General features: G+C 39.5%; 1 protein-coding gene across 3 annotated transcripts in view; it reads right to left on the reverse strand.

Annotated features, from left to right (window-relative positions):
* Window positions 1–11748, reverse strand: part of CNOT10 (CCR4-NOT transcription complex subunit 10) — a 38929-nt gene extending 27181 nt beyond the window's left edge. For all 3 annotated transcript variants that reach the window (XM_067291458.1, XM_067291457.1, XM_067291456.1), the window contains exons 1-6: window positions 11599–11748; window positions 6195–6289; window positions 3249–3410; window positions 2630–2780; window positions 1486–1631; window positions 522–608 (exon numbers count right to left, since the gene is read on the reverse strand). In XM_067291458.1, coding sequence (XP_067147559.1) covers window positions 522–608; window positions 1486–1631; window positions 2630–2780; window positions 3249–3410; window positions 6195–6289; window positions 11599–11620 — 663 coding nt within the window. In that variant the 5' untranslated portion in view covers window positions 11621–11748. The remainder of the gene's footprint in view (window positions 1–521; window positions 609–1485; window positions 1632–2629; window positions 2781–3248; window positions 3411–6194; window positions 6290–11598) is intronic.
* Window positions 11749–12837: the final 1089 nt, after the last annotated feature.

The raw sequence follows: 12837 nt of genomic DNA on the forward strand, positions 1-12837 counted from the left end.
AAATTCTATTCCTATTCATAGGATATTTTATGCAATAGCCAACAGTAACTTTGCATTCAAATCCCAAAATACTGGTATCTAAAAATCACAAATTAGTTAAACTAACTTCCTACCCCCACACATTTGCCTACTAAACTGACAATACCAGTAAGTGAAAGATGATAGAGAAGGGTGTTTGCTCACACTTTTTCCATGGAACAGAAACCTCATGATTTATAAAATAAAACCTCAGTTGATTTAAACTGTTGGAGATTAACAGGTAAAACAGTGGAACTAACTGCAATTTAACAAAACTACAATAGGTTGCAAGGACTTAAATTGAGCTTTTTCATGTTCAGACAGTTTCTCCTGTACATAGATCTTACAAAAGAGATGGATAAATCAATTTTTTTGTTTTACAAAATGAAATTCAAGAACAGACAGTATCACAATCCATGCTGAATTATATTGGAAGCAGGTCGTACTTGGTTTTAAGACAGACTGAACTAATGTTCTTGTATAAATCACATGCAAACACCTACCTGATGTATCTTAGATTTGGTAACTTCTATTAAAGCTCCACTTTCAGCTTTCTGGTTAGAGGAATCTTTATTTGTATTATTACCTGACTGAAGTTAAAAAAAAAAAAGAGTTAATATTAATTACCTTTTTAAATTTAGTTTAGTTTTTTGGGGTTTTTAAGACTATGAGGAAGAAAAATAAGTATCTAACAGTCCAGAAGAGTATGCACCCACCAAGTAATGTAACTTGAGGTTAACAATCAAAATCCAGGAACAACTACACCAGTCTATGAAGAATGAAGTTCTACATTAACACTAGTGTTACACTGTATCAATCCAGCATTGAGATATTTTAAGAATTCTCTAACCTGGGAAGACACTATGCACACTCTAGGTTCTCTCACTAAGATTTTCTTCAGTAGAATTATCTACTATATATTTAAAATAAAATGTTTTATCTTAAATGTGACATCTCATCAATGGGGAAAGAGGAAAGACCTCCCTTTTCATTTATAAACCACTACTCATTCTATTAATATTTCAAAAGATACATACAAGAGATTTCATTCAAAAGTATGCAATCAGGTGCTACATAAAACAGATGCTTGACTTCTCATACCATGGCATGGTTGCAATTCCTCCGACACTGAGTTTCCTTTCAAACTTGAGGTTTCACATGGCCATAATCCAAGACAAATAAGAAATACTAAGTATATTTGACCATGAAGACAAACCGTCTTTCTAATGCAACTCTCGGACTTAAGACACACTTAGCTCCCTGACAATAAGAGACAGGACAGAACAGAGGGAATATACACCTGCCATATATAATTAACTCAGTTACTAACATGTAAGTTGCTGTCTAAAATTACAGATGTTGTAATACAGATTTATAATTCAGAGGTATCTAAAAAGAGCAATTTTGAATCAAGTTAAAGCATACTGCTGTGCAGACTTCAATATATTCATAAGATTTTAAGCTTACCTCATTTTTTCCATTCTTGCTGTTATTGTTGCCCTGTGAAATCATTTTTTCTAAAACAGCAAGCAGATGTAAGGCTTTCTCAGCTTGGTAAGTTAGCAGGTATAAGTCTACAAGCAAGAAGCACACAGCCTGGGCAAACTTCTCTTCTACATAAAGCAAAGAAGGGAAAAATGATTTTGCAGTTTTAATACTAATCCTTCCAAACCCAATCAAAGGAGAAAAAAAAGCATCTACACAACATTATGAGAAAAAAATAATAATTAGCAAAAAAAAAAATGGAGACATCTACATAATGCAGACAAGTACATATACACAAAAAAGTAATTAATTCAAATGGCATTAGCATAACAGCATAGACTAAAGACAGTCCAACATCTATTTCATCTCTACAAATTTTATTTTCAGAAGTACTGAAAACTCAGTGTCTAAAAAGATAGAGGGAGCTATAGGCCTAGAGAGAATCCCATGGAAGTTAAGAGCATTTCTGTAAAAACACTTCTCTACATGGCTGCCTTGGCAGACTAAGTTCCAAATCAGCATACCAAAATTTGGGAGGAATTAAAGAAGAAACACAGTAAGATTTATTGGATTTATGCTGTGGGTATACACACACACACACACACAGATACAAGCACGCTTCAGTAAACAGCCCTGTCACTTTTAAAATTCAACAAAGATCATGAAGTTGTTTAATGTGAGTATGACAACTCTACTACACAGGGTGTCACAGCTCAAAAGCTGGAAACTTCATATTCAAATATGACCACATACAATTATGTGCAGCCTAATGGAGGCATTTAAAAACGCAAGCCCACTGACAAATTAGCACCTGCCATGTAGTTATATGATCATTTAGAATATCAAAATTTAGATCATTTAATTACTTTTCAAATACTATTTTCATAAATATATTAAGTTGTCAAATACCCATTTCAGAGTCATATTACTTCTCTTCTAAACACCTCTGAAGTACCACCACCCCAAATTAATTATTGTCCCTCATACAAAGCATATTCTTCATTTCTAAGTCTAACCACTGCTTTAGAACTGTATTAGGCAGATTTAAAACTCACTTGTGTGAGAGTAAGAAAAAGTGAATTATATTTCTTTAGTTTTTATATGAACAAAACTTCTGTCTACATACCAAAAGGTTCTATAAATTGATAGAGCTTCTCTCCAACTGATATAGCTTCAGTATACTGACGCAGATGATACAAAATAACAGCTTGATTGTAGTAAAGCATACTATTTTCAACATCATCTAAACCATCCATTTCCTCAACAGCAGAGTGAACCTTTACGAAAAAAAAACCTCACTTGTTTCATTTAAAAGCGTTAAATATTTTTCAAAAATAATCTAAAGGTAGAAATTGGTCTAAAGGTAGGTCAATAAAGAATTCTGTTCATTAGTCATAAGCTAATAAACTTTTGCGTTTTTCAATATAAACCCAGCAAAGGATTTAAAGCATGTCACAAACTATTTCAAGTTAAGAAACTTTCAATAGAAAGAATGTCAGGTTTTCCTACAGTTGTAATTGCTGGAAGAGTTAAGCTTTAGATCCATTTCAATAATAACCGAAAATATAAAAGCACTATCCTAAATGACTAAACAGACTCAGAGGTTTAAAAGTAATGTTACCTTCCTGCTCATTTACCTTCCTCACAAGAGGAAGGCATAGATTTTTTCCCCCTATTTCACTAGAAAATCTAATCACCATTAACAGTACTTGAAATCAAGTAGTATATCAATATGTTTGAACTACCTGGTTTTTCAACTGGTTAAGAGTTTGTCTCAAGTTGTCTGTCGTAGTCTGGTTACTTTTACAGAACTCTGCAACAGCAGTATTCAAAGTTACTTTGTAGTCATCTTTGTTTATGTCTTGAAGGGTATTAAGGTGCTGTAAACAAGCATCGTAATTCCCAGCCTGGAAATTGCACACATATCAGAAACACGCATTAGAAGATACAAAGTCTAAATTAACAGGTTAATAAGTTTTAATGAAAGTATCCTCTATAAATTTATAGAACAAAGTAGTATTCCCATTATCAACAGGAAGTGAAGTTAACTAAAACTATGTGGCTACATGTGCATTAGTAATGAAGTATGAGAAGGAAATCTAAAAGCTGTGATCAGAACCAAATTTCAAGAAGAATTCTGTGGAAGACAGACAAATGGAGTAGTCTATTATAAACAGAGGAGTCTATGAACAGTGCTGTTTTGCTTTGTCTTCATCGTATACAATCCTGAAACTCAGAATAGTATTTCCTCAGTTTTCATAATCCTTCCCCAACACATGTACATGGAGCAACTGGAACTGCTTATGTAACTCCCAGACCATAATTCTGTTCACTCCTCACTCCATTTGTGTAGCTGTGAGTTACAGTTTAGTCTGTGGAAGTCAGCTTAAGACATGTTGGCAAAAGAGGGTCTCACTTTCCCGGTACAGGTTTAAATAACATTTTTACAAGTTATTTTAGTTGTTGAATGAAGTATTCAAGCATTTGGTGATCTAGGCACCTCAAAAGAGAAACCAACACATGGGCATGATGCTCCTTGGAGGTGTGGTTTAATCAAGAAACCACTTTCTTTGACATCAGGAAAAAGAGGGACTATTTTTAAGGACTTCCAAACAGGTCACCTCTTTCTGTTTTCAGTTTTTGTCTCTTCTGTGTTTAGGCAGGAAGAATTTAGTGGTGCTGCAGAATGAAAGAGAACTCCAAACTCAACCGAATCAAGCCTGAATAAATGATCCTTTGCTCTCTACTGTTCAATACCTATACAGGAATAATCACCTTCACCCTTTCCATATCAAGACTACTTCCCGTCTAGTCAGTCAGATATGCGGATTCATTTCTACCTCTGTCACCAGTTCAGAGACGATCAAAAACTATTCTTTTGAGTACTACTACCACCCTCCACTGACTCTTACTCCTCCTATTTCAGATGCTAGTCCACTGAGCTTCTCCTGAGCTCCTGCCTAAATTCCTCTACTAAGGGAAGGATTACAACAGAGACTACAACTCTGTGGTCCTTTGCTAGAACCGCAACCTTATGCTTTCTGTAGCTAGTTGCCATTCTGCAGCTACTCTCAAGAGAACCACCCCAGTCCCTTAGCTCTACTAAGGAAAAGCAGTCATACAAGTTACAGAGAGATGCAGCAGGATGTTGACGCACAATATTTCCACAGCTCTGGGGAAGTATCATCATGATGGGTTGCCTATTCTTCACACAAACACAGGAATTTACAACTCAACTGCTGACATTCTCTGTAAGTGACACAGTTCACCTCCCAACAATTTTCTTCACATGTTCACACTCAGAGCTCCTCTTCAACAGAAGTAGCTTTTTGGATTACAGCTTATTTTGTGATGTTTTTCTAAAAAAACACATCTAAATAGTCCTTTCCTCTACTCCATTAAACAGGATCTAGAATACAACATACACATATTTTATAGCAATTCTATAACACAAAGTGCAATATGATAAAGCAGCATGCAAAGCAAGACCAGAGAAACAGTCCACAAGGCTATTTACAGCAAGCAAAACTGACAACCTAGACACCAGATTAATTCTGTTCACATCTGTTACCCAATCAGAACATTATAAACTTACAGTTCTTAATGCAAGAGAAAGACCATGAGATAAGCAAGGTACATCAGACCAGTGTTAGAACTAAAGATAAAGTTATCAGCAGAGCAAAGGTCTTTCAGGCATGAATAACTGTGCGCAGGCAGGAAAGCAGGCAACCCTTTCCCGTACCTTTAGTTCTCAAATTGAATGACAATGAGCAAAGAGATATTGAAAGCGAACAGTTGGACTAGAAAGCACTCAAGAAGGTATCAGTGAATACTATCAGCTGTAGTCAGTTTAAGGAACAACTACATGCACTTCATGCAGCAAGAGCGCAGGAAAAAAAGCAATAATGACTGAAACACAAAAGTAGGAAACATCAAAAGACAATATTTAAATTCTTCCCCCTAATCCATTTAACACATCCAAAACTAGCTTATGCAAGTCATTGTGGAGATAGAGATACAACAATTAAGTGGCAAAGCAGTTATACTTCCGGTCACATGCTACTTAAAATAAAATTAGGAAACAAAACAAAAAGAAGTAAACAATTGAAAGACCTACTGCCTGAATTTTACCACATGAGAAATCTTCCAAGAAACACAAAGCTGGTAGTTAATACCACCTGTAGGTATTGTGTTGAAAAATACATCTTAATGTAAAGTAACAGAATAGTCCATGAGATTTTTTTGGTTATCTTGCTATATTTTTTTTCCACAAAGTGAAAAAAGGTTTTGTTGTTTTTTTAAAAAATATACATGGTTCCTTTAAGCCCTTTAACACCATATTTTTAGCTTTAAATGATTAATTCTTCAGAGAGTTCACACATTCTAATACTGCTACAGAACAGCAGCCTGCTTCTTTTAATTAACTCATTATACAGCTTTTACGGATACTAAGTTTTGAGAATCAAGATTAAAACATGCTCTTGTACGCTCGGTGCAAGTGTCCCCTTCAATCATCTCATATCACAACAGACAGAAAATGTATGTGCTGGCTTTATAACGCAATTAGTACTACTTCTGACCTAATATCTTGTTAATACATTTGCAACTACTACAACAGGAAAAATAATTTACTACATAACTGCTAAACTAGCTTATATAATTAGAAGTCTCATAATTTGGCTTCTTCTTACCAGAAAGGCTTGTAACGCACTGCTTGACAATTCCTTTTCCTGGTCAGTAATCCCAGAAGAAGTACCTGCTCCTTCATGTTTCTCTGTACCTTGATCTGTAAAATAGATAGAGGGTTACAAGAAAGCTTGCAAATGTGATGAAAGCTATTCAGCTTAAAAGTTTAGTTTCTTCCATTTCTCAAGATCCTCGTGGCAGTACAATGAATAATTTTCCACATTACTGCAACACTGCCTCCCTACTACACTAACACCTGTCAAATTATCTTATACTCCTTGCGAATTTCTCTCCATAAAATGCAAATGTAATAAGCCTAGTTATCCAAGGAACTTGGATAATACTTTTAAAGTGTGCTTGCAATGAATAACCAAAGTCCTGCAAGTTAGCTGACAACATTTTAGATTTCTCTTTTAAGTTGCAACCATACACTAGGAAGAGCTCCCCTTCCCCCCCCCCCCCCCCGCAAAAAAATTTGTAGTGAAGGCCAAACTTCACAAAATGAATACAAATGCCAGAGCAAACGCTGGAACTTCTGCCCAGGTTCCTACTTTGGAAGAATAACTCTCCCTAAACGAGAGGCTGCAACTGAATCACTACTTTTTCAAAAACTCTTTATACTTTGGACTCCTCAAGATATTTCATCAAATGCTATCTAGCAATTATGTTGCAAGACACAATGAACAAATGCTGCATATTCACTTTTTCAACCTTAGGCTTGATCTTACAGATCTTTCTTTGAATCATCTCTCTTCTTAGGTGAGCAGTCACAATTTAGTGTCTTCTTTACACATGCCTTTTTCAGCAACTTCTCCAGTTCTACATCCTTTTCCAGATTGCAACAAGAACATCATACAACATTTATGATGCTGACCCCTCTGAGGATTTATATAGCAACACAACAAAGTTTTAATTGTCTTCAATGTCTTTTACATATAATTACTAACATGTTTTACCTTTGGGTCACTATTGAGACAATTTTTTTGAAAGCAGTCTCACTGAAACCTTTTGACATCATGTCATTAAGGAGTCAGTGAAATGATACCAAGAACTATAGTACAGAGGTTCCATACTTAAAACATAAAAAAACAAAAAAAACCCTACACACCTCCACCTTGTACCAAACACAAATGAATGGGTCAAAAAACATTAAGCTCTTATGCAGAAAAAAAATCACCAGCTTATTTCTAGAAGCACTAACTCATGTGCTGGAACATACACAAGTCATTGATATATTTTTGAAACAAAGACTTTATAAACCACCAATACTTTCCAGTTTTGGAGATAAAAGTTTCTTGAGTTTCACAGTTGCAGCTTTGGTCTAGCCTACGTTTTGCTATTTCAATAGGCTAGGTGGACAGTGCATATTTAAAGTCGTCTTTCTCCTCCTAGAATTCAAGGATCTAATGCAAACTCTACTAATTTCATTTTCACTTCAAACAAACCAAAACACTCATCTGCAAGCTCCACTGCAAAATCCATTCCCATCACCACCATTATATCTTGATCATCTGCTACTGACCAACTACCATGCTATGAAAAACTATACATACATAAAGATAGACAACAACAGTTAGGGGTAACCAAACCTCAGAAGATTCATCCACACTAGGAATAAAGCATACTTAGCTACCTATTTATAGTTTGTGTTTGTTGCTGAGAAGATAGCAAGATCTCTTTCACTGTCCTATCTAATAACACACTTGAGCAAGAACTGTAAGTGTTCACTTGTGACTGTCATCCTGCATCAAGATGTTGGCAGTGTTAAGGTTTTAAAACCTCAACAGTCTTACACCAGCAAATAGCAAAGAAACCTTAACTCACCATGATTTCAACAAAATTCAAGGTTACTCAGCACTCTATAGGGGATTCTTAGCACAGTGAAGAACTACATGTACCTGCTATAAAATCTGACCATGCAAAAGACATTGATCAACCCCATTTGCATTGCCTTTTACTTAAGAAGAAAAGGCAGAAGGGAGAAAATTTAAAAAACAAAACAAAACAAGCTTTTGAAAAGCCAAAGCTTTCTATAACTAAAGAAAAAAGGAACAAAAGGTACCTCTTCTTCAAGCTAAGAATATAATAGATCCAATTCCTGCTCTAAATCTTGTGGTTGTACAGCCAAACAGAAAGCTATTACTCTTCAAGAAACTCCAGAATGGGAGTGATTAAGTAGATGTATTTGCTCTCAAACTTTCATGCCAAAAATTGTATTATCTGCTTTACTTGCTCAGTATGCCTTTCAGATTATGCTAGTAAAAATAACAGTAAAGCAAGGAGTTGAGAATCTGAAACTCCTGAATGTTGATAAGTATCAGTCAGGTCAAGAGGTCCCCTACCATTTTATTGAGACAAGAGATCCTTAACATCTTGGAACAAGATACCGAATGCACCCATATGAAGAGGGGGTTCACAGTTTTGGGAAACCAGTATGTGCAATAAAAACATGTTCACACAATGCTTCACGGAGTCAGGGTTCACACAGGGAGTTGAATATTGCTGAAGATGTCATTAACAGCTACGTGCCACATCACCACAAGCACCTTCACAAACCTGTTCAAGTGCCATGAAAACCCACATAAGTAATCACAGTATGCAAGTACACAAAACAAGCATCTCAAAGGCGGCTGGGCTTATGGAATTCTGAATCCTAAAGTAAAGTGCCTTTCTTTCAATTAAGAGAAAGTTAGGTCAAAGAGACTGCAAATTAGCCGTCTAAGAAAAGCACTCCTAAATATCTGCTTTATGTATATTTCCTAGGAAAGAACAGGACAGGTCTACAAATAGATCTCACTATGCCTCTAAGTCTCCTAGTATGAAATTGGGGACTATTTTAAGCAAAAATAGGCCTTCCTCTTCTCCCATAAAGTTAGTTTTATAGCTGCAAACTTCATCTACTACGACTCCCTAAGCAAAAAGTTTGTGAAACCTGAACTGGAAGCTTATCAAGAAAGAGCAAAAATAAAGTTCAACTGAAGTCATTTACAGCATGTCTCTTTCCCAAGGGAAAGAGCCAAACAAACAAAAGTTTGGCTATTCTCTAACACTTTTGCCTAAACATGCTTGAAACCTGTTAAAGAGCTGAAGGTCCCTCTAATCTACTGCAATCCTCCCACACTTGTTTAAGCCAGGATCTATTGCTTCGGTTCATCTTAATTACCGAGATACCTCACGAACAAAACTCATCTAAAGTAAGGCTGGCCCAGGATACCAAAAAGAACCCTCCAACACTACTTATAAATTGAGGAGAAAAAGTACTTAGTCTCTTGACTGCAAATGGCTATCAGGTGCTTGCAAATAAAAGTATTATTTCAGTATTTCTTGAGACATTTGAAAACGAAGGAGATAGGTACATGGTTCACTGGCAAAACATACAGCATGCTACTTAGATCTAGTGATCTTTGGCATTCTTGTAGAAGCATGCGGTCCATGAAATACAAGGTATGCTAGTCATTATCAACATGCTCCTATTTGTACAGCAGGTACAATTTTCAGCTGAGCTATTTGAAAGCACAGAATCTGTGCTGTTTACAAATGACAAGACTTGATTTATCTATGCAAATTGTATTTACACATGGAGCTGTTGGTTTTTAAACTTTTCATGTTGTCTAACCTTCCTAAGTACAAAGCATCTCTAAAACTAATAGTTCTCAGACTGGTGGTGAGGAGCAGAAAGTGCATCCAGAAAAAGGGAAAGGATGTAAAAATCATCTGCTCACATTTTGATCTGGAGAAAGCTGCTGCACTGGGTTTGATGTAAAAGAAAGCAAGTCAGGAAATTATCTTCTTAGTTAGCAACCTGTGTCACATGGGGCTGAGCAGCAGAAACAGTGTGTCAGGGAGGCATTTCTTTTTGCATCAGCAGGTAGTTCCTACTGGAGATGTTGCACCAGGTGGACAGCAGAATCTGCTTTGGGGGAACTGGTTCTACTAGAGGAGAACAAGGAAGAGCATGAGATTGCCACATGCAAAGGGAGATTGTCCTCCTCTTCGGCCTGCTGCCACAACATCATATAAGCAATGAGAAGCCACATCTCCCACAAACACAAACCCAGCCACTTGGACAGTGACTGCAATCATTATCCTTCTCCTACCTGTTGTCTCCAAGGATTGTTGTCCTTGAGCCCTCTCGTTTCCAGGCCCTTCAAATTACACCTTGTGTAAACTGTGCTGTTGAATGTGAGAGCATCTCTGGAATTATTTTATATTTCCAAACTCTAGAGGCAGGGGGATAATCTCTTCCTGGGAAGGAGAGGAATCTATCACAGGAGTCTCACTCCAACAAAGTTTTGAAGGCTATAAGACCAGCCAGAGCATTCAGCCCTTATAAGAAGATAACAGTTTGTGGCACAAAAAGCACATTTTTCTATGAAGCACTGTGCTACTAATCTCAGTATATCAGATCTAACACCGTACAATAAAAAGGAAACACTTTTCACTCAGAAGTTATAACTCACTCTGCTACAAACAAGTACATGTAGATATGTAGAATATCTTGCCATAGCTAATGTGTTTGCTTCATTTGGACAAGTACTTTTCTTCTAACCTAGTACAACAAAAAAGTTCCTGACTTCACCATTTCCAAGAAGAGAAAAAAAAAAATATATATATATATATATATATATATATATATATATTTCTTAACACCAAACTTTTCCTGTAGTTTATAATCACCGCAAGTTTTGTTAAAATAAACACAGGATGGTTTAGTACACATCACTTAGCAAGGTGCATTAGTTTTTCCCACAATGATCTTCAGATACTGAGGACAAGTTTTGTATTCAGCATATTAAAAAAAAAAAAGAAAAAGAAAATTTTTAGAGGCAATTTCAAGTCATGGTCCCACGGCACAAGCTCCACTGAAGAACTCGAAGACACAAGTAGATCCCTTTGGCCTTCCCCTGCATTGCCCGCTTCTTCCCCACTGAGCCACCACAGGAGAGAAGGAACCTTGCAGCCAGGAGGGCTTCTCGCATCAAACGCGGTTTTATGGGAGATGGAAGAGCAACAGCTATCAATGCCGGTAAGTCATACGATAACTGTAAATCAGGTTTATTTTGGCCGTTTTCTTCGAAGTCTCCCGAACGCTTTCGGAAGGTCCCCGTTTAACAGACTAAGCCAGCCTCAACTTCTGCTGCCGTTACCCAGCGCCGGGGGAAGCCGCCCACGGGTCAACAGCGGCGAGGCCACGGGGCGCCGCCCTGCCCCGTCCCCTCGCCGCGCTGCCGCGGCCCTGCGGGCCGCCGCGCTGCTTCCTCGGCGGAAGGACACGGGGACAAGACGCCGTGCAGGCCGTGTCTCCTTCCGCCCGGGACAGGCCGCCGCTCCGCAGCGTCTCCTTCCGCCCCACGCGGCCCAGGCGCCCCGCGCGCGGAGCGGCCCCATGGCGGCTCGCCCCGCACTCACCCGCAGCCTTGTCCGCTGCCATCTCCGCCGCCTCCGAGCTCCGCCTGAGCGCGCTGGTGCGGGGCCGAGGCTCCCTCCCGTCTCGGGAGCGCTAGCCGCGCCCGCAGCCCCCCGGACTACTTTTCCGCCGCGGCTCTCAGCGCCCCGCCCCGCGCCTCCGCCCCGCTAACTGCGCCACTCGCTCCCTATTCGCCCGCCGCTTCCGGGTTCCCGACGGCCTCGCGACATCCGCCTGTTGCTGGGGGCCGCGCCTCTGACGTCAGGACGCCGTGGGCGCCCCACCCTCATGCCGTCATGCGAGGGGGCGGGGTGGTGGGGCGGCGCATGCGCATCGCGCCCCGGCCCCAGCCCCGTGCCGCTCGGGCGTGCCGCGGGCGCCATGTTACCGTCGGTGCCCCACGACCGGGTGGGGCGTCGCGTGTCCGGGAGGGGAGCACCGGGGATGGACGCGGGCCTGGAAAACGGTCTGGGCTGTTGCTTACCCCAGTGGGGAGCCCGGGCGGGGCGGAGCGGTGCGCGCGTGTGCTGGCTGCCTCGGGCCCTAGCGTTTCCCCGGGCGTGCGTTGGGACACGGCCCCGCCCGGCTCCGCGGGGGCAGCGCAGTCGTTAACGTTAACGCGCCGTCTAACGGTTTCCCACGAGGCCCAAACGAGGGACTAGAATGAAGGCATTTTAACAAACTGCTTCGGTTTTACAGATGCTTTCTGATATCTGTGCAGCAGTTAATTGATACTGCTGTGTCATGCACTTTTTCTTTCTTTTGCCCCCCCCCCCCTTGGCCTAGATATGTTAGGATTGATTCCTGAGCAGCCAATCCCAGTAATAGTTTAAGGCTTGGACTTTCCAAATGTCACCAATTTGGTATGAAGAAAAGATGTTCCTTTTTAGGAAAGTGAAGTAACTTTTGGAAAAGTACTTATTAATTTCCTTTCTGGCCTCTTTCTCACCAGAGTGCCATCCTACAAACAAAATTTTGAGAAGCTGGGACAGAAACATACTATGCTGCCCTCTAAAATAGGATTTGGACCTGAGCTCAAATACATTTGTTTTGAGAACAACAACAGCACCTCAGTGCAGTGCAAACTACCTTTGAAATAGAAGGCAAACCCCAACACTTGGTTTCCATATAAGCGATGGGGAGCACAGTAAAGGGATTTTCCTCTCAGCATCCCAGCATCCAAACCTACTGTGATAATTACCATTATTTACTTATAACTCATGCTGTGCTTTCATTCTTTT

Source organism: Apteryx mantelli, chromosome 2 (genome assembly GCF_036417845.1).
Source record: "Apteryx mantelli isolate bAptMan1 chromosome 2, bAptMan1.hap1, whole genome shotgun sequence".
Lineage (NCBI taxonomy): Eukaryota > Metazoa > Chordata > Aves > Apterygiformes > Apterygidae > Apteryx > Apteryx mantelli.